Source organism: Mercenaria mercenaria, chromosome 2 (assembly GCF_021730395.1).
Source record: "Mercenaria mercenaria strain notata chromosome 2, MADL_Memer_1, whole genome shotgun sequence".
Classification (NCBI taxonomy): Eukaryota; Metazoa; Mollusca; class Bivalvia; order Venerida; family Veneridae; genus Mercenaria; species Mercenaria mercenaria.
Window position 1 is genome coordinate 22828465 of NC_069362.1, and position 26470 is coordinate 22854934.

Genomic DNA, 26470 nt, shown 5'->3' on the forward strand with positions numbered 1-26470 from the left:
TTTCACAAAATGTTTGTTGGATATTTGGCGTGTGATTTTGGGGTTTGCCTAAGGTTCAAAACTGGCCATGTGTGTGACATAATTATTACATAGGCTAATATAAAAGGTACTTCGAATATATATCTTCTCTGAATCCATAATAGCTGGAGCCTTGGTATTTATACAAACCTATCCCTGTACTTGTACCATTGCTTTAAACAATGTAGGGTTGAAATAAAGATCATTTTGATCCCACTGGGTGAAGGTCAAGGTCAAAGTTGCTAAAATAGAATTTATTTCACTGTAATCATCACAAAGGTGGTTTCTGGCTTATAACTTTAGTTACGAATGAGTTACTGTCACCAAACTTGGTGGAAAGCAAGTTAATTTATAAGTAGAAATGGTTTGGATTGTATTTGAGGCTACTGTTACTAAAGAGTAAAGATAGAAAAATTACTACCACTCAATATATTTAGTATGGGCACACCTTTTGTCAGAAAACTTGGTGTTTAGGTAGCTTTAACCAAACACAAAGGTTGGAAATGTATTATAAGGTCGTTTGTGTCAATGCCACTAAAAAGACAAAAATGGTTTCTGCTCAAACTTAAGTTTGGATCAAGTTAACTTAATTAACCGGCATACTTCCGAAGTTCTTCTGTGGCGTAGTTGTCTGTTGACCTTTTGTAATGTTGAACAGATGGGTTGCGGTTCAAATCCCAGTCATGGCCTAATTTTTTGTACGTACTAATTTATATATTTGTATGTTATGTACATGCGGACGTGACAGCGATAAAAAAATAAGTTACATAACTTAAAAAATGCTGTTTTAAAATTTCAGGTTTTATGTTCTCTTGTTTGTCGTTGGTGTTACGTCATATCCCTTTCCCCTCCCTCTTTCCGCTCAGTTTTTACTCGTTTAAGTTAACATGCTTATAATTAAGGAGAACTTTTGTGATCACTTTGAATTGTGTCTTTTACAATACGTCATCAACAGTTTCACACTTAATACTATTGATGTTAAAATTTTGGTCCATTCTTAATGAAACTTGGTCAGAATATTTTCCTTGATAACATTTTAGACAAGATTGATACTGGAGTTAGAACCAAGGTCATTATGTCACCTTATAGAGAATCCTTGTTAAGAAAATATGGGGCAGCTTTAAAACTGTATCATCTTGATTAAAAATCATTTCACCTCGTCAATTCATAGAAAAAAATGTTATTTACGATCCAGCGGTCACATTTCTAATCTGATCTACATTGATACTGATCGGATGGTTTTATATTATGTTCGAACTGATTTTGGGTCAATGGCTAGGTCACTGTTTCAAATTCTCATTAACGCTCCAGAGACCAGACTTAATACCTGACACTTGGTCAGCATGTTCGTGTTGATAAAATCTAGTTCTGATTAGAAATTAGGTCATATTAGGTTTAAAGGTAAGTCCCCTGGATCAAATCTACATTGTAGAGGCCTTTGTTGCAAGGTCAGAATATTTGTCTTTGTCGATTGAAACTGGGTTAAAATTTTGTTAGGTCTAAAACTAAGTCACTGGGCCTGGGCCAGAAAACTTGTTAACACTGTAGTCTTAGCGTGTTTGTCTTAATGTAATACCGGTCAAAGTCGAAAGGTAAAACACTTGGTCAGGTCTAAGAAAATCCATTTAACAGTTAATAAAAACATCTCAGAAAGAGTGTGTTTATCCAGCAACAAAGGAAAAGATAGATGCTGTGAATGTCATTCTTTGTTGAAGGTAAATGGTGATAAGGCCCTTGTTTGTTAAAATCTATATCTCATTGGATCATAGATAAGTTTGATTGACAGGTGGCGACTGGTCAACTGGTCTGGCTGAGTGAAATCCCAAACTGAATACTAGGGCAAACCCTTCCTAGTCCTCAGTGTTTTTGCTCTGTAGAGCTATTTTCCTTATTTTCTTTGCATTTTTTTTTTTTGCTAAAATCACATGACAGATCTATGCTCGACATGTAGGTAGCATTTTCAAAATTACAAAAAAATTTATGGAAACGTAGATCGTACGCCACAAGTATAATTTGGGGTCTCATTTTTTAGCTGATTCTGCAGTTTGTGTGTTTGACTGAAATTATTTTTCTTGCATCAAACATGACCCCTACTTTTCTTTTGATTTTTAGTTAGTACTGACAATATTCTTCAAGAAAATGTAGTTTACAGAAATTTAAAATGGGCCCTGATGTGTGCTGCGGTCATTGGAAGTAGGTCAATTTTATATAGAATAAAGAACAACAATTATTTAGTGTGTTATAACAAAGAGCTTTAAAAATAAAATGTATTTTATAGTTCTTTGGTTATAACCTATAAGATGACATTGTTAAAAATTGAAATCTGGCCAGATGATGGTGGAAATGGGCTACTTTGATTAGAATTTGATAGAAAATGACATTTATTGCAATTTCGTTGAAAATGAGGATAAAACCAAAAAATATCACATTTTCACTGTTTTGAGTGTATTTCTTTTTTCAAAAACTGCATATTTATAGCCTACTGATAGCTATTTTCTGGCCATCAGAGGTATAAGTGAACATATTTAACAGTTTAAATGTGTAATTTGCATGCACATCAGAGCAGAAAATGTCAAAACAGGGCAAAACAAGGCTGCATTTAAGGTAACTGCTTCAAAATTATGTCGCGAAAGCTATTTTTGACAAAATCTGACGCTTTGTCTTATGGTACTGAAAATGCCGTAAAAAACTTGGAAACTGTTGATATCAAGCTAAAACCTTGTATTCTTTCATGCATTTGGGTTTCTTGTACATTTCAAATGAAACTGGCACAGTGTCAGAGAAAAAAGTTTTTCTTATAGGCATACAGACACTAAAAAGAAAAATGGCGCGAAAAAAATGGTAGTCGCATAATGGCGGATACAAATAGTCCTCAGTTTTTTTTGCTCTGTAGAGCTATTTTCCTTATTTTCTTTGCATTTTGTTTGCTAAAATCACAAAAAAGTGATGATTGGTATGTAAATGGACACTGTGATTATTAATCACTATATAACATTATTTTAGCGCACATCAAATGTTTGACCTCAGTTTCTTGAAAAATACGTTAACATCAATATATAACATGCACATTGCCATCAAATGATCTTTGACAATTGTATATTCCTTTTGCCTGCATATTTAGTAAACAATTTTATACAAATATCTTTAGTATAGACATACATAGAAAATAGTGTTCATGTTATATTTCTGAATGAATCTTTGGTAACGTATGTATCGAACTTTACGTTACTTGCTGTTATAGTTTAAAAACAACTGTGCTACATTGCACATGTATAATTAGACACATTGGCCAGTTTCTAAAAAAAGTCATGTTCACATCATATAATCTGTTTGCGAAAGAAATGTCCCTTCCCACAATTTAGCAAAGGTTGCTTAATATGGTGGTCAATACACCTGCTTCTTTGTTAATCATACTAATACATTACATTTCATTTCGCAGTATGTTAAGCACGGAAACAAAAGTTAAACTCGCTGCAGTTGTGCTCTTCAAAACGCATTTAATATTCTAAAACCCTCGCATTTTTAAAATTATACATAAATTTACATCTGAAATACAGACAAATATTAACAGAATATTGTTGTGTAGTCATATTCATATCAACACGATATGAGACATATTAATGAACAGGGGGTGGAACATAAAGTGTTGTTGCGAGAGCTTTTATGTGAGGAGCTGTTGTTGTTGGAGTCAAAATGGCGGAAAATTATCTTTTTTTAGTCGATAATTTTCTGGATACCTCGTAAGTGTAACTTTCTTTGAAGTTTTCTCTTAATTTCAATATGACCAGTCTAGAGAGCTATGTTTTTGCTTAATCGGCACCAATCGTTGGCTAAATAGATTTAAGAACAAAAATGTTATTGAAAGCACCAGTTGACTGATTGGAGTAATATTTTGAAAAACCTTGACATTTTTTCTCCATTTTAACGTATCTAAACCCTTCTGACATAAAGGCCTCAGAAGAGTTTAAATACGTTTTACCTCCCGATGATTTTGAGGTCGATTTCAATTATATTGTATTTTAGTGTTGCAAATGATACATTTCACTTTGTAGATATGGGCAAACATTTTCGGTCCTTGACTTTGGAAAGAAGATTTTATACAGAGAAGATAAACCAGATGAGACAGTTCGTTTAATTAGAAGAGAACTTCAAGATGGTATTGATTTGTGCATATTTTGCCTGTTTATGGTTCGGTTTTTGGTGGCCAGTGAAGGAAATATCTGTAAGGCTGACTGCAGATACTTAAGGATCATGCAACCCTTAAGTCAGTTTTTATTCACGGAAGAAGTTTTAATGTTGTCCGTGACTGTGTTTTATGTCCGTTTCTTACCTTTTTACATTCTTAAAGTAGCTTGAAACACACAGCTTCGCCTCGCCCTCTATAAAGCATACTGACCCTACATATTTCCGTAGAGGGTCAGTAACAAACCCAATAATTAATAATATATATTATACCAGATTAATATAGATTATGGAGTCCGTATGATGCTTAATATGCTTACATTTCGAAATGATATCTTGCCAAACTTTTATATACAGAAAAGTAATATATATGTGTTTGAGTAAAAAAAGAATGATCAGATAGATTATTTCTCGTACAATAAATTATGTAACGTTTGTACGGGTAAGAGTATGCACGAGCTATTTTAATGACACAACCGTGTTTCAATTCTTTTAACTAGCCTACTCCTTTCAACCACCGACAACATGGGACAAAATGCAAGAACACCAGAATCTTTTACTGGTCGATTTACTACCAACATCTAAAGAATATCAAGATTTGGTACACACACTTAAGAAATTTGTTCAACCAAAAAAAGGCCTTCAGACCTGCATTTGGAAACTACGAAATTGTGAAGGTAAATTATTGTTATACAATTACCATAATTTCACATTACTTCAATGAAAAAAGTAGATATTTGATTCAAACATTTCCTGATAGGGTTTGCATGGATATCAAGGCATAGTTTCATATTTAAAGTAGGAATTTAGAAAAAAATTACATGAAGATTTTAGTAATGCGTACTTAAAACTTTTGTAAACACTACCTGTCTAGAAAGCTGGTTTAACGGTACGATGTAGGGACATGCGAATATGATATTTTGTTTTAAGATAATCTTAATAGTTCGATCATAAACATAGTGCCATTATTTCAACGATCACTGTATGAAACAAATATACTGTCTACACGTTAATAGATTTTATTTAAGGAGGCACGATCAGTTATAATAATTTCTACAGGCATTTTTGTAACCACTTGCCTTCCGGAGATTGTCCCTCGTCCGTTTGTATTTTCTCCAAACAGAATATCCTGTAAAACTATTTGGCAGAAAGTGACGAAACTTATGACAGTTTCACACGACTGTTCTCAGAGGCAGATAGAGGAAAAAAATCTAAAGGCATCTCCTCAAAAACCACAGTTTCGATTTAAGATAACTTCACATAAATGTTTAAATGGTGACATGTTCCATGTTTGTTCATACCATTCAGACTGATTTGTCAAAGACATTGACGTATGACAGTGTAGCCGCTTATCCCTAGAAGTATATCATGGGAACGTTAAAAATCTTTGTCAAATTAACTACTGTGATTTGGGGATTGCGACGACAGCCACTCGGCCCTACTGCTCCTCTAATCCTCGCAATGGCCTGCAAGATACAAGTAACAGGACAACCATATATGATATAAAAGAAAATAACAGAATTACTGGTTTTTTTTTTAATTTCTTTCTTTTAATTATTTATTTTAAGGAATGTACTTTGTTGCAATGTAGGTTAACGATCAAATGAGGGAAAAGAAGACTTTTCTTGCTTTTCTGTATCAGAAGTAAAAATTACACAGTATCAGTCATGCATTTGACAAAAAGAAAAGGTAATAATTAAATGGTCTTTTTTCAGATTGAACGTATACAAAACAGGTCTCTTCGGGTGCAATACGAAGTTAAGAAGAAACAGTTAGAAGCACAAAATCCGAATGCGAAAAATGAAAACTTTTTATGGCATGGAACTTCGAATGAAGCTATTGATAGTATAAATAGTCACGGATTCAATAGAAGCTATTGCGGGAAAAATGGTAAGATATATTACATGAAATTTGTATAATGCGTTTGTTGCATCAGTGACCTGTCATATAATTAATAATTTCTTTGGGATAGTTTTCGTTGTATATACTCATATTTCATGCGTAGTGATTTGAGTAAATAAAATTGTGTTCTATTTTGATTAATGAGGAGACTTGCTTACACAATTTTTGTATTTTTGTTATTTCTTTCCGTGTAATAATTTGCTTGTGGGGTGGGGGATGGGCTGGGGGATGGGTGTGGGTGTTGCATATTTGAAGTATTTCAGCTGATTACAGTCGTTTTTATCTAATGTCCCACTCGACTTTAATACTCAGTAGAGAAGCGCTTTTGTGTATTGGTGGTAAAGGTGAGGATATAGTTGCCGCTTCGTCTGATTTGTTCAAGTTATTTATTAAAAACCTGTGTGACAGTCTCTAATTTTCAACGAAACTTAAACTAAAGTTTTACTTCCAAGAAGAGATGAGCATTAAATTAGCACATCCCGGTTGTATTATTTATTTTGTAGTTATAGCCCTTTAATGTTTAATATGAAACTTCATATAAATGATCGGTCTGAGGCCTTGTTTCTCTCTCTCTCTCTATATATATATAAAGTTTTAAGGTTGGATGATTTTTACTCATAGGCATTCGGTGTATTTGTTTTGTCAATAATGCTGCTATATATTATAGAAAAACATTTATAGACCGCCCAGGACCCAAATATGTAATAAGTTGAATATGAAGGTAAACAGCTTGGCAGCGTGCATTTCACGGTGACTTTCGTTTCATGCTCTGTTATTTTTTAACCAAAATAGATATGGCCAAGTATCCGCATGCCAACAAGACCCATTGAATATTACAAATACAAATACAAATACAAGTAGTTTATTGGAACTTAAATGATACATAGATCAGTGTTTTCTAGGGCATATACTGAGGTAACAGCATTAGCTTACTATTAGCACATACAAAATGAAATATGAACAATTGTCAATACTAGTAATGATATACCACATAACATAAATACATAGGTATCTAAATCATATCTATAGATATAAAGAAAGATATTTTTCTGTAATTACTTTGTCACTAGTATTTGCACATGCAAATGTTGTTAATTATCTCTTGTTCATTAGATTGTATGTCACTGATTAACGAATCAAATTACTCCTATCTGTTATTAACTCTCCTGCAAGTAAAAAATTGCGTTTCGTCTTCAACTGTGTTGCAGACCGAGCAAAGCCTTTCTGATCCTCGCATATCTACCTGTTTCTATTTGTAATTTATAGCTGGATATCCATAGCGCGGTTAAATGCCTTTTTATACGCCCGTTTGAAAAACGGGACGTATTATGGGAACGCCCCTGGCGGGCGGGCGGGCGGGCGGGCGGCGTCCACAGACTTTGTCCGGAGCATATCTTCTACATGCATGAAGGGATTTTGATGAAACTTGGCACAGTTGTTCACCATCATGAGACGGAGTGTCATGCGCAAAAAACAGGTCCCTAGGTCTAAGGTCAAGGTCACACTTAGAGGTCAAAGGTCAAATTCAAGAATGACTTTGTCCGGAGCATATCTTCTTCATGCATGGAGGGATTTTGATGAAAGTTGGCACAATTGTTCATCATCATGAGACGGAGTGTCATGCGCAAGAACCAGGTTCCTAGCTCTAAGGTCAAGGTCACACTTAGAGGTCAAAGGATACAAGAAAGAAAACTTTGTCCGGAGCATATCTTCTTCATGCATGGAGGGATTTTGATATAACTTGGCACAAATGTTCATCACCATGAGGCGGAGTGTCATGCGCAAGAACCAGGTCCCTAGGTCTAAGGTCAAGGTCACACTTAGAGGTCAAAGGATACAAGAATGAAAACCTTGTCCGGAGCATTTCTTCTTCATGCATAGAGGGATTTTGATATAACTTTGCACAAATGTTCACCCCCACAAGGCGGAGTGTCATGCGCAAGAACCAGGTCCCTAGGTCAAAGGTCAAGGTCACACTTAGAGGCCAAAGGTCAGATACAATAATGACTTTGTCCGAAGCATTTCTTCTTCATGCATGGAGGGATTTTGATGTAACTTGGCACAATTATACACCATCATGAGACGAAGTGTCATGCGCAATTCCCTTCTTTAGAATTACTTCCCTTTGTTGTTACTATAAATAGCTTATATTGTAACTTTTTCATTACTAGTCGTAGGGAAAAATCGAGACCACTTTTCTGTAGTACAACATGCATGCTACATCCAATTATGAGGTGTATTTTGACTAATCTCTACCTGGTAAAGATTTTTGTGTGGACTTACAATTTTTTTGGGGATTTTTTTTTTTTTTTTTTTTTTTTAAGATTATCTTCCCTTAGTTGTTACTATAAATAACTTATATTGTAACTTTTTTATAATTGACCGTAGGGAAAAAACAAGACCACTTTTCTGTGGTACAACATGGATGTTACTTTCAAATTTTAGGTGTATTTTAAGGTATCTCTACCTGGTAAGGAGTTTTTTTGTGGACTTAGAAAAACAAATGACTTACAATGATTACTAAACAACCACAAAATTAAAATTCCATTTGCAAATACAGGTGCTAGAGTAAAGAAATTTGCTGTGACGGGCGTATATTGTGACATTCTGGCACTCTTGTTACTGATTTACATTGTAGTTCATCCTGATGTGAGATATTATTGTAACTGAAACGCGCCATTTGCCTTAGCAAAGAAGTTTAGTCGTCCTTGGACTTTCGGAAGTGTTGGATGTGGTTAACATGGTTTGCTTACTGTTTTCATTTACAACAGTTTTGATTGAATTATTGTCCGTATTTTTAACTTCAATATTAAACCTTTCTGGAATTGAGCCATGACTGTAACATTTCATCGCAAAACATCTATAAGGAGTTTATTTGGCGTGTTTTCACGAATTCTGTTATAGAATTTGAGCGGTTGTTGGGTAATATATGTTAAGGATGACAATCTACCAAAGTTCACATTTAGATGTAAAGTTTGAAGATTTTTTATGCACTCTGAGAGTATATTTACAAAATCTATTGTGTATGTTTTCAAAAGGATATTGGTCAATATTCTATTTACGAATGTCAAAATCGCTTTTCCATATTTCTGATTCATATGTGTATATTGGTCTTAATGAGTCGAATAATTTAAGGCTTAGTTCCATGATAACATTTTCTAAATTTGAAAGTTTTGATCGCAAGGCAAAATATGCTTTAAGTAATTTGCTGTAAACGTTTTCTTTAGCATGTTTCATGTTTCCGTTAAAATATAAAACTACCTCTAGATTTTTGTATTTGTCTATTATCTCAAGATTTGGTTCCCAAAATGTAAAAGAAACTTTTGTTCGTTAAGTTTACCTTTACCCATTAGCATGATCTTCAACTATTTATATCAATATTCCAACGAACACAAAATGTTTCTAAATTATCAAGGCATTTTTGCAACCCATAGATACTTTCTGATAGTATTAACAGATCATCAGCATACATATGGTGATTGATTTTTATATCATTAATAGTAACCGGTTCACCGTCGGGGCTGCCGAAAGTACCATCTATATCGTTGACATAATTGTAAAAGAGTTGGGGCTCAGGCGGTTCCCTTGTCTAACACTTTTATACGTTTCGCATTCTGGGCCAATGTTTGATTTTATATATAATGAATACATCTTTCTGTTCCCGGGTAGATCATTTACAGGTCTTCGTTCATTTCTGAGAAATAAGTGAATTGCATTAGTCGTGGACGATCATGGCTATGCGAATGTACAAAAGCTTCTCTTACCTTGCATGTGCCTTGCGAACGAAATTTGACTTTGTTATAAATATTGTTCAATATGCTCAATTTTGTGATCATCGGAACGTTTTGTGTTTTCGGTTCAAATTTCTAAGGGTGGTAGCTCTAATGTGAACGAAAGTGAACAAGTTTTGAAACAATTTAAAATTACATTCGTTAAAGGTGTGCAAGGTGAAAGAAACTTTTGTAAATTATAATTATTTCTTATAATTTAAACGTATGTGGTTGTATTTTATTTGTAGAAGCTTTTAAATGGCTGTTTAGTCGTGACATTTGCATAGCCGTGATCATTTCTTAATAACGCAGTTGTCATTTTTTTCAATATTACAGCTTATTTCTCAGAAATGAGCGACGACATGAAAATTATCTACCTGGGAACTGAAAGATACATATGTAGGGTGTGTTGACATGCGGATATTTCGACATATCCTTTTTGGTTGAAAAATGACAGAGCTTGAAACGAAGGTCACCGTGAAAAGCAGCCCTGCCGAATTGTTTGTCTTCAAACAAGAGTTTGACATAAAGTCTTAAGGCTTATTTCTCAGCAAGATTCGCTGAAAGTCAGCAGTTTTTCTCTGGAAGCTTTAATAATAAGAAGAGATGTGAATAGTATCATCACATTCCGGTCGGTTTATTGATTGCAGAGTGTCAATTAATTCTGCAAAATTTGTGAAAGCGATTATGGTTCTTTAACTCTGCGCTACTTTAAACCTATGGTTCATATTCACACTAAGTTTCAGTCAAATCCTTTTTATACCCAAGCACATAGTGCACTTGGTGAGCTATTTCCACCATTTACCGTCCGTCTTCTGTTCGTCGGTCAACCGTAAACCGCTCAGCCAATATCAACCATACTTCGCAGGTATACACTTTATAAATTATTCAAAAGATTTTGCTCGGCTGCACATTAGAAAAATCTTCATGCGGCATCCTCTTGTTCACCGCTAGTCCGTTTTTTTTTTAATTATTTCACACACATGTTCCTTGGTTCCTTGGCTTACTCTGTAACAAAACCGTTGAAACCCCTGTGTGCGTGGTCACTTTTCTCTAAATATGTATACTGGAAACTTTAAGAAGTTTCTTGCCGGAAACTGCCGTTCGATTTTAAGATAGTGTAATACAAATTATTCTTGGGTTGACATAGTAAAACGAAACATGGCCGCAAAAGGTAAAACTAGAAAAGAAAACCTTCAAACGCCATTTTACATAAACTACTGGTCTGATTTTGGAATAATCTTTGGGTAACCCTGTTCATAAATTGTCATCTTTATTTGGTAAAAAGAAACACGGCTGCCGTTGTCGGGTCTAATTTTCCCTTTTAGGCTATATGGACAATTTTGAAAATCCTATCTGAATCTGCATGTCATGGCAGAAAAGATTTTGACCACTCTCTTCAAAAAAGTGTTAAATGTTTGGGCCTTAAACCTATTGTGAAAAATTACGGTAGCCCTGCACTTTCGATAAACCGGAAGTCAATGCGTAACGTCATTAATCTGAAAATCATTTTACTAACAAAGGACTACCTGTGAGTAAATTTATGAAAACGGCAACGTTGATACTTTTTTGTATATAGTATGATATTAAAATGTTTGTAACGTTAAATAATTCTAAAGAATGCCTACAAATCAGCTAGAAAAGTGCGAATCCCTTTAATCATGGTCAAAATCTTAAAAACAAGCATTTTATATCATCATTTTAAAGCCCATATGTTAGTTTATAATCGTGAGAAGTTTAAATAAATTGAAGAAAAAATTCTATTCTGGAAAATGTTCCGTTGACTTCCATTTCGAAATTTTGTTTGGGTTTCAACATTTTTAAATCAGTCTAGCAAAAATGCAAGCAAATGACCCTATTTTTTTATTTGACATTTATTTTTTATTACATTCTAGTATTTTGAAAAATCATGGTTTATCAAATTCTGCATCGTAGAAAGAAATTTGATCCAAACGTGCAAAACTACCTTAAGGGCCATCATGGCCCCTTTTCTGTGTTTTACTTAGCATATTTACCTCATTGCAAGAACCGAACATGACTGAAACTCTTAGCTCTTGTTTTCAAATAGGACTACTGGTGAAATTATTGTTCCAAAATAGCATTTCAGTTGAATAAACTATGTGGCTTTGGATCAGATAAATTGAATCATTTGTTTTTTCAAGTTAATAGAAAGGTTTTCCTTTTAAAAGTCAAAGCCTTAAACTCATTCTATGCTATGAAACATTTTATATTTCACAGCGACAGTGTATGGACAGGGTGTGTATTTTGCAGTGAACGCAAGTTATTCTTTGCAAGATAGATATTCTACACTTGATTTTACCGCTGTAAAGAGAGTCTATTACTGTCGCGTCCTGACCGGTGACTATACAGAAGGCAAAAGGGACATGAAATGGCTTCCACCGAATAAGAAATTCTCTAGCGGTTCAGTCTTGTATAATAGTGCAGTCGATGACATAGACGATCCTACATTATATGTTGTTTTCAACGACACACAAGCATACCCAGAGTATCTCGTGTCATTCAAAGAGATGCAGTAGATTCAGAAATTTCAGAATGCATTCTATGGACAGTATACATAAACACAGTCAATTTTATACGTTGTCATTGGAATATTTTTGCGTGTTTATGCTTTTTAGAAACTTGATGTACGTTTGTGCTGTGTCCATTACCCTGACCGACTTCCGATCCGAAACCATGCATTGATATTTCAAAATTACTTATCAGAAACATTCACTACAATAAGTTTTTATAATACTAAAATAATTTTAACGCACACTACACCAATCAATATCAAATAGAGTTGCAGCCTTTGTTCTTTTTCTATCTGTGCTTATCGTATACATTGGGGGATTTTTTTAAGTACGTTTAATTACTATCTATCTTATTTTATCATACGACCAGAAGAAAGATCTAGGTCAGAAATAATGCAGTCTTTATATTGTAAAGCTACCTCATTTACCCTACTTTTAATTTTTGAAAGTTTCGTACACAAATGCAGTGTTTTGGACCTTATCCTCAATGTTAATCCATTATCGTTCGTTGTATCGGTCAATATCAATTTATCATACCAATTTACCATACCGGTGTGATTTCTAATCTTAATCGAGTAATCACATTCTTTTATAAAATCATCCAGCATGGTTCTACTAAGGTGCCCGTCCGAGCCAGAAATAATACCTGGCTGGGTACTTGAGATCTTGCTAAAAGGCCGTCGTATGAATTAAATTGCGTCGGAGTAACTTTGAATATGTTCTTATCTGATTTTTTCTTGCTCTTCATTTGACCTCACACTCCTTTATAGCTGAAAAATGTTTAATGTAAGATGAAAATATGCAGTAGGCAAGATCAACTGGCACCAGACCAAACAGAAATCTCTTGAGAGAACAAATGCCATGTAGATAGTTTTATTCATATCAGATAAGTTGAACATGGCGCAATCCTTTCAAGCCTAACATTATATTGATCGCTTATTATTAGCAAAACTCTAACTTGAAGTGGTTTATAATAGCATAATCCTTACATCCATTTGTTTGGATTCATCTTCTTTCTCATCGATATTTCAATTATTTCATATAAATTCAGTAACATTATAGTTGCTAGGAAAGTTCGTACAAAAAGCGGATTATGTACATGTTTGATGTTGTCTACAAATTCCACAATACTGAAATCATCGCAGACCAAACGTTACTAGATCACATATATATTCAAATGCAAAAGTTTATATGCGTGTTGTATGTTTTGCATTCATATTACTGTTTTATTTTTTATTTCCGTTGAATGGTTTTATTCTTATGGACAAACATAATCTTTGTGTTATCTTATATTTTCATTGTCGAAACCGTTATAATTATAGTTTTGACCTATTCATTTATCAATTTTAGAATTGTTGGATATGGTGACAGATTGTTTTTTACAAATACCTACATCGTATTTGACATTTGCAAATTAAGACGATGACGTCAGTGAGCTGCTACTGGGCCCATGTCACGAAGTCAATTTAGGACAAAATCAGAACTTAGGATTAAGGTGTTTACGAACAACATTTTAAGTAGATAGATTCTTTTTAACTTTGAATATGTTCTAAAGTCCATACGTAGGAGAGAACTTGAGAAAGAAATCTTAAATCAATCAATACTAAAAAGGATTTGACATGTAGTGACAGGTTAACGCATAAAGTCCTGCGACTTAATTCCAATTGGTTCCTTTTATACTACTGAGGAAAAATAGGGAAAAAATGATCAGTACTATATTCAAGGCAAATAAAACATTTTCCTAAATCTTAAATACTTCAGATTATTTAAAAATACATGAATACTTTCAATACTTAGATATGTTTATGACATTTCCCTGCTTGTCTTTGAAACAATTTACATCTCAAATCCCTGCAAAAATCACATACGTTTTTGGTAAGAAAAAGAATATCACAGATGGGTTTTCAAATACATCAACACATCACATACAATTTATCATACAAATCATATGACAAGCAATATTCTGTCATAAACATTTTTGAAATGCTTCTTAACTTCTTTCTTTAATCTAGTGTTACCTATGGACTATATTGATTCAAGTAGTGAAGTTCATGTTAAAATGTTATTATAGTAAAACGTCGTGGCTGCTGCAGTCAGCAGAAGGAACAAAAACAATTGAACTTGTGTCTCCTTGTACAATATGTGTGAACATAGGTTTTTCTGACAAAGTTATCTTTCATTTATGATGGACATTTGTCATTATAAATCTTGTGAACATGATTTAGAATCAGCTGTTTGACTCTGTCCTCAATTTTTAACAGCCAAAGTTTATGAAAATCTGAACAAGTAAAAGATGTCCGAGCAGGTACATTCAGTATGAATCTGAATACTTTGTTCTGAACCTGGAGCTTGGGCCTAAAAGTTTTGCCCAAACTAGTATACCAGGCAGAACAAGTGTAGTCAAACAAACACTGAACAAGAGAATTACAAAGTGCGCGATTTTGCAACAATACATTTTATGTTTATCATTGTTTTTATGCTTTATTCATAACATTCTATAGTATTATCATTTTTATGTCTTGTGTATCTTCTTGAGTCTGAAACTGTTTTTATATAATATTGTGACTCTTATAACTATGTTAATGGTTATGTAAACATATTGCTTTATATGTATAGGTTAGTGGCGTAAACAAAATAAATGTTATATAGCAACTGGTTTTACTTATATTAGAAAGTCCTTACGATATAAATAACCATTACTGTTCATCATTATCTGTAGATGATTGTGTGCCCCTCACACCTCCACTCCCCCACAGAAAATTTGGGAGGAGGACACTTAGAATTGCCCTTGTCCGCCTGTCCGAATTTATGTGGTGCATATCTCAAAAGGTATTTGGCCCAAAGTCATCAAATATCACAGGATTGTTATTCAGCATGTGAAGTTGTGCTCCTGGTGTTTTAATTGGGATCTTACGCAGTTAGACCAGAGTTATGAGCCTTGACTTCATCAAAAATATGTATAAAAAGGGCCTAAAACGTGTTGCTGCATGTATCTCAAAAAGTACTTGACATAGGATTGTGAAACATAATAGGAATATTATTAAGCATGTGAAGATGTACACCTAGAGTTTTGTTAGAGATTTCGTTAAGCCTGGCCAGAGTTATGGCCTTTGACGTAATCAAAATATGCATAAAAGTGCATAAGAATGTGTAGCACGTATCTTAAACGTTTTGACATAATGTCAAGAAACAAAAGTGTTTCAAACATCTGTGCTGCTACCACCTATGTCCTCAGCTGGAAACCATCTGTCAACGCCTGTTTCGCCCTTTTCATCCCAGGACAGGCTCGAGATGGTAGTAATGTTGGCCAAACATTGCCCATTGGTGGGCTACCAGCTACTGGCGTTCCTTCTGTACCACAGCCAGCTGGAACTTCTTTCAGCAGTTTGAGCTATCTTGCTGACTGATGCTCTTTTTATCATTTATCATTATAAAGGTGCAGAGTTGTTAATCATGCCCAGTATACATTCTTGACTACTTTTATAGTGGAATTTGGCTGCACGTTTTGCAGAAAACTCTTTAACAGAGGCCAACAAGTGAAAATTTTTACAAATGTAGTCGATTTTAGAAAACACGGGCGTATTATATTACAGCGTTGTCCGTTCATTCGTTCATCAACGTGTCTATACAGCAACAACAAAACTACTAAAACAATAAAACACAGATTCTGAAGTCATTTGGCAGACTGTATATTTCAGCTGATGATGGCGTGACAAATACGTTTAAAGGTATAAAATATTCTCGATTAAAATAATTGCAGGCCAGGATTGTACTACAGACGCAGGACAATTACAACATATTTCCATCTGTTGATAAAAAATGTTGCTAATTTTCAGTCATACCGCTTCACGGAGGATAAATTTTTCTCTGTCATTTCTACAAATACAGGTAAGGCAAATGCACTTACGTGCTTCGTAATGTATGCTTGGTTGCACGGCATCGCGATATTTTGGCAAAACAATTTCATTTTTACAAAATTCACTCACAAATAAAAATCTAACCTGTTTTTTTCTGTGAAATGTTTACCACATGTGTACTACCGGAAGCACAACATATGATTTTAAGCGGAACCCATTTAGGAATACATATATGTTGGTTCCCCCTCCGTGTGGTATAATATATTCGTAAGCGTAAATTGTATCTAGATTCAGATGCTCTGCCCATAAATTTGCAGTCGAAAAAGGTAGATTCAGAAATATTGTAAGGAGTAAGCGATTATGTACAAAATGTAACGTGCATCAAATTGAAAATGAATTCCATTTTTATTGGTTTGTCCTTTTTATTATGATTTAAAGAAACTACAATGTATACATGTATTTGCAAAAATATTATTGTATGTGGCATAGAGTACATAGATTCAAATCTTTTTTATGAGTTCAGCTGAAAGAAATAAACTTGTCAGTTTAGGAAAATATATTTACTTCGCAATGCTTTAAAGAAATGAAGAATTGGATGGCTACTTTTGTGCTAATGTAATGAATGAAATGCTATTTGTTTTTGTGTATATCTTGATGCTAAATATATGTATTAGCTGACTGTCCCTACATTTAGATAACGCCCATTGTCTATTCTAGTTGGCATTATTTAAGTTGCATCTTCCAGGGCCAAGTAGTTTTTAATAGTTTAGCCAATATCTAACGTGGCTTCTGTGCTTTGTCAATTTTAAAAGCATTTCTTATTTCACATCATTTACAGAGGCTATGCTGCTAAAAATGCTGTTACCATATAAAATGTGTATACTATAGAGTATATTACATGAGTGTCTTTTCATATTAAACGAGTTGGATAAAATAATACAATGCGAGGCTCTGTCGAGAATTATTCAATTTTATCAATTTTATTCGACTTTATTACATGAGTACCTATAAATAGTAACAAATTTGTGTTGAAAATTCTCCCATTATCGCATTGCGTCATGCATTATCACATTATCATAATAAGCCCCGGGGCCATTATCGATAATGGCCCTGGCGTTAGCGCGGGAAATTAACGTCCGTAAACAGAAATGACGTCATGGCGTTTCGTGGAGGTAAAACAGCGAATATTTCCGTTTTATTTTACCATCTTGAGCGTAACATCATGTATTCTTCGTGAAATATCGTATTTTTATCCCTAAATTATGCAATAAGCAAGAAAGTACAACTTAGTATCCAGGTATTTGATTTTATACAGTAAATAGACTCTTATACAAATAATATAGAAACTGAAAAGCTGAAATTTATTGTGCCAGAAGATGCAAATACCCACAAAAATGGCACAAAAAACATTTCTTACTATATTATAGGTAAACATGTAATAAACAGGTAAATACATGGGAGAGCGGTGCCTTTGAGTGATAATGGCCCTGGAAGAAGATAATAGCCCTCGGGCTATTATCACCTTGCCAGGGCCATTATCGCTCAAAGGCACCGCTCTCCCATTTATTAACCTATACATATTATCACTATTAATTAATTACACTCCCGCGACGTGTGATAATTATAGGTTATTAGTTTTGTATCGTGAAATATGCATGAGTTCTGCAGCGTTGCGCGACTTTAGGAGCGCAATATTATTCCGCGAAAGAACGAGTGCATATTTCTTGATGCAAATCTAATAATCGTTTTATTACATACGCATCTTCACTTAAAATTATTAAGATATTAGAAAGATATAAGAAAGATATTGACGTTTCAGGTTCCATTGAAACTTAACGTAAATTTTAAATGAGTATGTAATAGAATATTATATTGTGTACGACCAGTTGCCAGGTATAGTTTATAGCTGTAGTGTGCCTAATATTTGAAACTATGTTTTTTCCGAGTCAGCGGCTTGGCTGAATTACAAATCCTTGATATGTCTCATTGTATATTTCATTGACTCCATGTAAGTATGCTAAAATTGCATAACTTTTGTGTCTCCTAATCGACTTATTTAGCGCGATTCTTGGTTGATTTGCAAAGGTCCTAATGTAGTTAATGTAGTTTTACGCTCAAAGAATAGCATTCAGTCCTTTTATTGATATGTTTTACAACAGATTCCAACAAAATTAAGTTGTTTTGATACTAAAATTATCAGAAAATCAAAATAAATGTCAGGCTCTTTTAAAAAGGACAGGCAAGACGATCCGCCCACGTTACAATTGTAGTCAACCTTCTTAAAAATCAATTCGTGACTTTTGATTTAGGGTATAATTAAATCCAAAAACGTATCGATTTAATCTTTTCAAACAGAAAAAAAAAACAAGTTTTAGGTACCATTTGATGTTCATTTTAAAATTTTGGTATCCGAATTGGAAAAGTTTCTTCAAGCGACACTAACTTGATGCTTTTGTGCATGGCGTAAGATCGCACGTGCAGTCGGTGGCGGAGAAGACCACTCTTTATATCAATACACTAATGTTGTTTATACGTATTTTTTTCTTTCTACACAACTCATACAGTGAATGTAAATATTAGATACGTTACCATCATATGGTAAATTACAAGGAAGTGGAATGTAAAATAGTTAGCGATAAGGCTTTGAAACTGTCTACACTTGTTATTATCACTAGATTAGTAAGTAGAACTCTACTGTATACTTTGCATTTTACAAAATTCTGAACCCTTTTCTACTTAGCAAGTTTTGTATGTAAGCTGGCATCTCAATACAAACTAATTGGAATAGATTGAAACTTCAAACTTTCCACTGTGGTGAGCTGACATGCATCTCTGTTTTACATTTGTACCGTGAAAATTATGTTCCTTTTCTGACATTTATATTTATTTAAATGACAACGCTGTTGAATAGTCGAGCGTTGCTGTGCTGACAGCTTTTGTTTTGTATAGGTTTACTTTTATTGAATATTATAACTTTTAAACTGTATATTTCTAAACTCTTTTCTTGCATATTTGTCGAATGATAGGCACTTACTGACGAGCGTTGACAACCGTAGGTGGTGCCCTGACCCGACATGACCCTGATTCGAACTTGACCTAAAGATCATCAAGTTTAACATTCTGACTAAGTTTCATGAAGATACAGTCATAAATGTGGTCTCTAGAGTGTTAACAAGCTTTTCCTTTGATTTGACCTATATGTCTTGTTATTTTTTTTATATTCTAAGTGATTTCTTTTCTTAAAATGGGGTGTGGTCATAGAATGAGAAAATTATAAGATAGCTAAAATATACTTTATTGAAATTTCTGTAAGACAAATATAAACAAACAAAACGTACGCCACATTTTATAAAATATACCTCGGATAATATTTGAGACATCGGCAAAATATCTTAGCATTTTCTTAGATCTGTTGTATTTAACTCATGGATACTTTGATGTGTAAAAAGAAGGCAAACATTATCTCCCAACTGTCCGTTTAAATGCTAGTAAATGCAGGTTTTCTTTTAGGTTAAGTTCCACTAGATATCATCAGATGTAGTGTGGTTCTAGTCGATAATATAAATCAGATTTAATTGATTTTAAAATTCGAAATTGAGACTAAACACAGAAAATGCCGTTAAAATGGTGATCACTATGGCTGAGAGATTTGGGGATACAAAGTACGCGCCACTTTTATCGCCTATGTCATCACTGGCATCCTTTTTATTTCCGTCATTGCAAAGATTATCTGTGCAGCACATGTACTCATTTTGGTTTTCGCCATATTGATGGAATGACGGCTTGCATAGTCTTTCAGAGCACCCGGCTGTCACTGATGTAACACTCCCGCCTTTTGATTTATGAACCTAAATATATCAAATGAGGTAATATATATATATATTTACATATCATGTGTGTGTTCTCCTGGTTAGTTCAACAGATGAAGCGTAAAGTTTTCAATCAAGAATGAGATTTCTGAAATGTTTGATAGAAATCAGTGTTTCCCTTTCACTTCGGATGAATGTGGAGTTGCTACTTACAATCAAAGTAATAACAAGTACCTGTGCAGAATCCAGGAATACTGGAAAGGTAACAACTGACCAACGTCATATATTTGAGAAAAAAAAACACACACACAAACATACAGTATGAATATTGTCTTTTTGACATAAATCCAGTAACCTTGGTGGCCGACTGGCTAAAGCAGCTGACTCCGGACCACTTGCTCCTAACCGATTCGGGCTCTAAACCTCGCTTGGGATGTATAATTATTTCTATGTGAAGAAGCTATCCACTTTGTTTATGGAAGATCAGTAGTTCTACCCAGGTACCAGCCCGTGCATGAAAAAAATTCAAAGAGGTGCAAAAAAAAAAAAAAGCTTGAAGTTGCCATATGACCTATGGTGTGTCAGTGTGACGTCAAATTCAACATAATTTTTAAAAATTACTATAAGTATAGTTGTGCAATAATCTTTTAGTGTTTCGTATGACAATATACATACATAGCAGCCATACTGTGGGTCCATCGGGCACGTACGGGAATAACCATCTGAAATGCCTTTCTGTAAACAATCCAAACCGGAGGCACACATATAGGAATGACAGTGTGTCTGAAATTCAAAAACATACTGCATTTATTACAATTCGTACATTCCAATATATGTATAAATATGTTTATTTTTATATATTTATATTTACATTTTCGCATTTCAATTTTATAAATGTTTTAGAATATTGCGATATTTTTCTTGTTTTTGCAACTGTACATTTTGTTGTTCTTACAGTAAACCATCTCCGTGTTGTACAACACCATATAGCTTGCCCTGAATCACCAAAATTTATCAAAAGTCTTTGCATATTAACTACTTTTTTCACTGGATCCACTACTGTACTAGCGAGAGAAAAATCGTATACAAACAAGGCAAATAATGTGCTGTTAATGCACGATTTTATTTTTGAATATGCTTTTTCCAGGGCCGGACATATATCCTTGCGCAGAAGGAAATCTGGTATCTGTATCTATGTTTTGTAGCATTAAAGATGAAATCCAAATGACGTTTTGCTGCATCAGTTATGAAACCCAAAACGCACTGCCTGCAACTATGTACTTACTCGATTCGCCCTCTGTACCTTTTTTAGCTCATCTGATTTTTGGAGAAAAAAATGATGAGTTATTGTCATCACTTGTCGGCGTCGGTGTTGCCTGGTTTAGTTCTGTGTTTAGGTCAGCTTTTCTACTAAACTATCAAAGCTATTGCTTTAAAACTTGCAACACTTGTTCACCATCAAGCGCAAGAAACATAACTCCATTCTGCTTTTTGCAAGACTTATGGCTATTTTTGGACTTAGAAAATATTAGATTTCTTGGTTTAGTTTGCGTTTATATCATTTTTTCTCCTTAACGGTCGAAGCTATCGCTTTAGAACTTGGATCAGTTATTTGCCATTAAAAGCTGACTCTGCACAGCAAGTACCGTAACTCTTTATTGCTTTTTGCAAGAATTATGGCCCCTTTTGGACTTAAGGTGCTCTTGTTTTAACATCAGCGTCGTTCTTTTTTTGTAGATAACCTTGAATGTATTGAACTGCGTGTAACTTGTGCGATTGTTTTTTTTTTAAGGAATCATATGAGCCGTGCCATGAGAAAATCAACATAGTGGCTTTGTGACCAGCATGGATCCAGGCCAGCCTGCGCATCCGCGCAATCTGGTCAGGATTCATGTTGTTCACTAAAGGTTTCTCTAATTGCAGTAGGCTATAAAAGCGAACAGCATGGATCCTGACCAGACTGCGCGGATGCGCAGGCTGGTCTGGATCCATGCTGGTCGCAAAGCCACTATGTTGGTTTTCCCATGGCGCGGCTCAATTATTTATGAATATTTTTGGGATGTATCAGTCGGTAGTTCTTGTAGAATTTATTTAAATCTTGAAAGATATTGAATGCCTTCGTATTCATCCGTACTCGAAATGTGTTCATACTCAAAATAACTCGAGTCGAATGTAAAGTTATTATTCTTGAAATTATGTTCCTCATTACCAAATTTTTAAATGATATGCAAGATTATGGGTAGTGTTATAATAACGAGAAAAATAATTGATAAAGATCCAGTATATGTTTGGCAGTGTTCTTGGTTATGGATACTTAAAACATGTTTTACCATTTCCAAGAACAACAGCATGACAAAAATGTATCGGAATCGTAAAGTCATCTCACATGAAAACAATACATTAAGTCGTCGTGTCATGTTTTTTATGCAAGAATGGCGACAATTCACGTTTCGGTTTAGGTCACAAATATTCCCGCAGGCTTCTGCAGACGTTAATACATAAAAAACGTGTATTATCCCTGCAGTGATAGAACCCTAAAAGCCGCAGAATCAAACCACCCTCAATCATCATTTTATTCCGGTTAGCTCGATAACTGAATCTAGAAAGTACTTACCGTTGATGATTTATCTGTAAAAAGACAAAATTGAATTTGATTTTGCAATTAAAAATATATATTGTTTCACTAATTGCAACTGCTAAAATATAACAAATATCATGTCACATTTATCGCTAAAAGTGTTCGCCGATTTCAATTACAAAAGTTGACATAATGAGAAAATAGATTCCAGGATATTGACTAGTTCTCTTTTTGGTGGGTTCAAACAAAACAAACAAAGGCGAACGTAAGCATCAGCAAACAAAACAACCAAATTCAAACAAGAGGATTTTGTGCACTTTATGTCACTTAGTGTCATGCACTTTCAAAACAACGTACTACAGTTTCTGTTTGTGGTTGACCTTCTTTACTATGTATGGCTCTGGCTGTGTATGCTGTGCCAACTTTCACTGTGCAAAAACTTAAGATAATCTATCAAATAAGAAACTTGACAATAGAATTACCTGGTATATGGGTTCCATTATTACACAAGTCACCGCTGCAGCATAGTGTCTCTTGTACTGGCGCTGTGTGGAACGGCCTACACTTATTATCAGAACATTTTGCTATGATCAACACACTGCTGCTTACCATTTTCGTATACTGTAACAAAATAAATGAAAACATGTGTAATAGAGTCATAAAGTAAGCATAAAATGATGAGATGAAAGGGAAATAATTATTTTGTCAGAAAACAGTATCTTTTGTGGAACACCTGCCACGGACTCTTCGTTCGAGCTCAAAGGCTATTGTAACACTAGGGCTTTAAATGGTTTCAAGATTTATTTTTCAGAACATTTTGATCGGCCGAGAACTTTGTAGCTAAATGTACGATTTCGAAATAACTTGGCACAAACGACAACCATAATACGATGTGACGTGCTGCAACAGCTCAGAGGTCAGTGTCATGGTTAGTTATTTAACTTTTTCTTTGTTCCTGTATGCATGAGTAATTTTCAATTTTCGCTGGCTTCATAGTGTAGTCCAATTAACAAATATTGTTTTAAACCCAATTTTTGTTTTGATAAAGATTGTTTTAGATATTTTTCACGTAAGTAGCCATTTATGATACTTCATTATTGCATTCTGCTTTCATATGTTGTGTAACAGTAGTATTATTTCTAAATTGAGAAGTGATAAGTTCAGTGGTGTTCAAATCTATTTCTGAGATATAATGCTAGAACTTTTTTTGTTTTACATACATGGATTAAGGCATTTTTAAGAAAATGATTATCTGATTTTATTGATTTCTTTCCATTTTGGCGGGAAAAGTACTTGTGTTTCCTTAGATATCAGTGAAGTTAATAATAGCGTTATGGTTGAAAATTGTGTTATTAACGTTTAAGAAAAGAACATGTTCGCACAAATAAATAAGCACCCTGGTTGATCTTTTTTTAAATATATGAATACTCAGTATTATATCGAAGACATTCATGTTACCCCAAAGTTGCCTTTTGTGACACCAAAGACAAATATTTAAAAAAGATGGATCATTCATATTTCTATATGACATTAAACATGAATATTTAACCAATTTTCTTTTCAGCATTATACAAAATAATTTCACAGTCAAACTGAAAAAATGAAGTAAACTCACAGCGCAACCGTAGGATTCGTCCATTTGGCATGTTGATACGGTGTTTGAATCAATGGCTTCTTGCAGACAATTTTCCTTAAAACAGGTTTTATCGTAGCATAGCTTCTGTAAATGATAAAAAGTAAAGAATGTATGAACGCATATATCTGCCGTAAGATAACTTCTTTAGGATCATGAACATATTCACGTTAGCTGGATAAACATGGTTATCTAGTTAATGTTTTCGAATTTGTTCCAGTAAGATAAATATCTGAAACACAAATAACAGCCCAAAAAGTGCCCACAACTGTCACTAGTTATTTTTCACTTCATACATCAGTTGCATATATCACAAAAATTGTTACTAAAATCGTATCATTTTGAATTGTCGGCACACACAGAAGACTTTTAACCGGCAATACCCCACAATAGGATTGTTTGTCTTAAACAGTGCATGACAACACATGTTAAAAAGTAAGATTGATGACAGCATAGACTTTTTCCGTAAGTAGTTCTATTCTACCGCAGTATACAGAACAAAATAAGCTAATGCGCTATTTGGTATTTTGCCAGTATCTTAAAAATCATGAAAATGCTCAAAATACCCTTTTTGAAATTTACTATATCTTTCGATCAAAATATTGACATTAACAACATATCAAATTTTCAAAATATCAAAATACGCTAAATTTCTAATTTTATTCTTTTAACTATCCTGCCTGATTAGTTAAAAATTCCAATAACATACAAAAATCGTGTTATAAGAAAATTATTATTCTTTTTTTTTTTTTTTTTTTTTTGTGTTGTTGTTGTGTTGTTTTTTTAATCAAGCAATTGTCACACATCTTTAGATAGGGCACGGTAACGACTTTATATCTTTCTGTTATCACCTTCTCCTCAGATATCTTTTTTCACTAGTTTGTATATTCCAGATTTTTTTTATATTTTAGTTTTTTTTTTTGTTTTTTTGGTTTTTTTTATAAAAGGTTGATGTCGTAAAATCAATGACGACATATGACGGTGACGTTTGAATTTTTGGAAAAATTGAAATATCATCGACCTGAGCGTACATTAAAATTCACAAAAAGTATTTTTGGCAAAGTGTGCAACAACTTTTACATTTTACTTGTAAGTGTCATCTTGGGTTGTAAGTTAATTTTTACAAACAAAAAATAAATCGAAAATTTATAAGATAGATCATTTTTCATAATAAGAAGAAGAAGAAGAAGAATAGTTTATTTCACTAATTAAGGACTTGAGCCATTATGGTTCCTCGTCCATAAATCTATTACAATCTAATACAAGGTCAAAAAAACATATATACATAATATCATATAACGTTCTGAAGGTATAGTGTTATAAAGTACAGTATTGAGGATGAACAAAAATAATATCAAAATAATATTGTTGGCTACATCAATGCACATAGCATAATACATTTTCATAAAACATTTTTTATAGAAGTACCAAAATATATAATATGTACTAAAATAAAACAGTAAACATATTTCTATCTCATAATCACAAGATATTGTTAATAGTGGCAGATCGTAGTAATCCGATATATCCTACGAAAACGATCAGTGAAATACGTATTTAGTACTTAACAAGAAAAACATAAGTTATCGTTGTAAAACATGTATAGTACTTAAATCAACAAGAAAATAAAAAATCAAATTATTTCTGTGATACATAAGCTAGTAAAGTACTTACTGAATCACTAGGTTTCACCAGCTGAAGTGCTGAAAATAAAAAAAAAGACAAAAGCGTCACATTTATCATTAAAGATGGCAATATAAAATCCTTCATCAGTCATAGAACAAACGGAACGAAGTCTTCTTTATTTAAAAAAGAAACATACCTAGGAAGAATATTAGGATAAAGCATTTCATCTTTTCAGTCTGTTCTTGATATAACCTAGAGATAATACATTTATTTGAGATTTGCCATCGGAAGTACGTAATTTATCCATTACATCCCATAGATTGGTATATACTGTCCACCAAAAGTTTCTGGACAAGATGAACCGGATACACTACGCAGCATTCGTTCCAGATAGATCAAGGGAAGATTACTTGGCCGTATAATAATTCTAATATTATTTAAGAGTGATTGAAATTTGAATTATATTAATGTTTCTCTCATTTGCTAAATACTTATACATGTGCAGCTGTTATCTGGCTTTCACTTTCAGGGACCCGCGGCCGCTGACTTGGAATCGCTTACCCT

At 33.8% G+C, this 26470-nt stretch overlaps 2 protein-coding genes across 2 annotated transcripts; one reads left to right on the top strand and one right to left on the bottom strand.

The window, feature by feature from the left end:
* The first annotated feature begins 3711 nt into the window (after positions 1-3711).
* On the top strand, positions 3712-15018 carry LOC128548970 (protein mono-ADP-ribosyltransferase PARP14-like). Its single transcript, XM_053524812.1, has 5 exons — positions 3712-3758; positions 4071-4174; positions 4701-4801; positions 5916-6090; positions 12111-15018. Exons 1-5 carry the CDS (start codon positions 3712-3714, stop codon positions 12407-12409), a joined length of 726 nt encoding a protein of 241 aa, XP_053380787.1. The 3' UTR covers positions 12410-15018.
* Positions 15019-19539: 4521 nt separating this feature from the next.
* On the bottom strand, positions 19540-26234 carry LOC123563499 (uncharacterized). The gene is made up of 7 exons (XM_045356337.2): positions 26103-26234; positions 25955-25983; positions 24263-24367; positions 23130-23268; positions 22684-22697; positions 20745-20852; positions 19540-20108 (listed from the first exon to the last, which is right to left on the bottom strand). Exons 1-7 carry the CDS (start codon positions 26131-26133, stop codon positions 19842-19844), a joined length of 693 nt encoding a protein of 230 aa, XP_045212272.2. The 5' UTR covers positions 26134-26234; the 3' UTR covers positions 19540-19841.
* Positions 26235-26470: the final 236 nt, after the last annotated feature.

Excerpts from the sequence above, each read along its gene's own strand:
- LOC128548970 (XM_053524812.1), top strand. The coding sequence starts at position 3,712 with ATGGCGGAAAATTATCTTTTTTTAGTCGATAATTTTCTGGATACCTC. Across the intron at positions 3,759-4,070 it reads GATAATTTTCTGGATACCTC|ATATGGGCAAACATTTTCGG; the intron begins GTAAGTGTAACT and ends TTCACTTTGTAG. Across the intron at positions 4,175-4,700 it reads TAGAAGAGAACTTCAAGATG|CCTACTCCTTTCAACCACCG; the intron begins GTATTGATTTGT and ends TCTTTTAACTAG.
- LOC123563499 (XM_045356337.2), bottom strand. The coding sequence starts at position 26,133 with ATGAAATGCTTTATCCTAATATTCTTCCTAG. Across the intron at positions 24,368-25,954 it reads TGGTGAAACCTAGTGATTCA|AAGCTATGCTACGATAAAAC; the intron begins GTAAGTACTTTA and ends TATCATTTACAG. Across the intron at positions 20,109-20,744 it reads ACCCACAGTATGGCTGCTAT|GTTCATAAATCAAAAGGCGG; the intron begins GTATGTATATTG and ends TGATATATTTAG.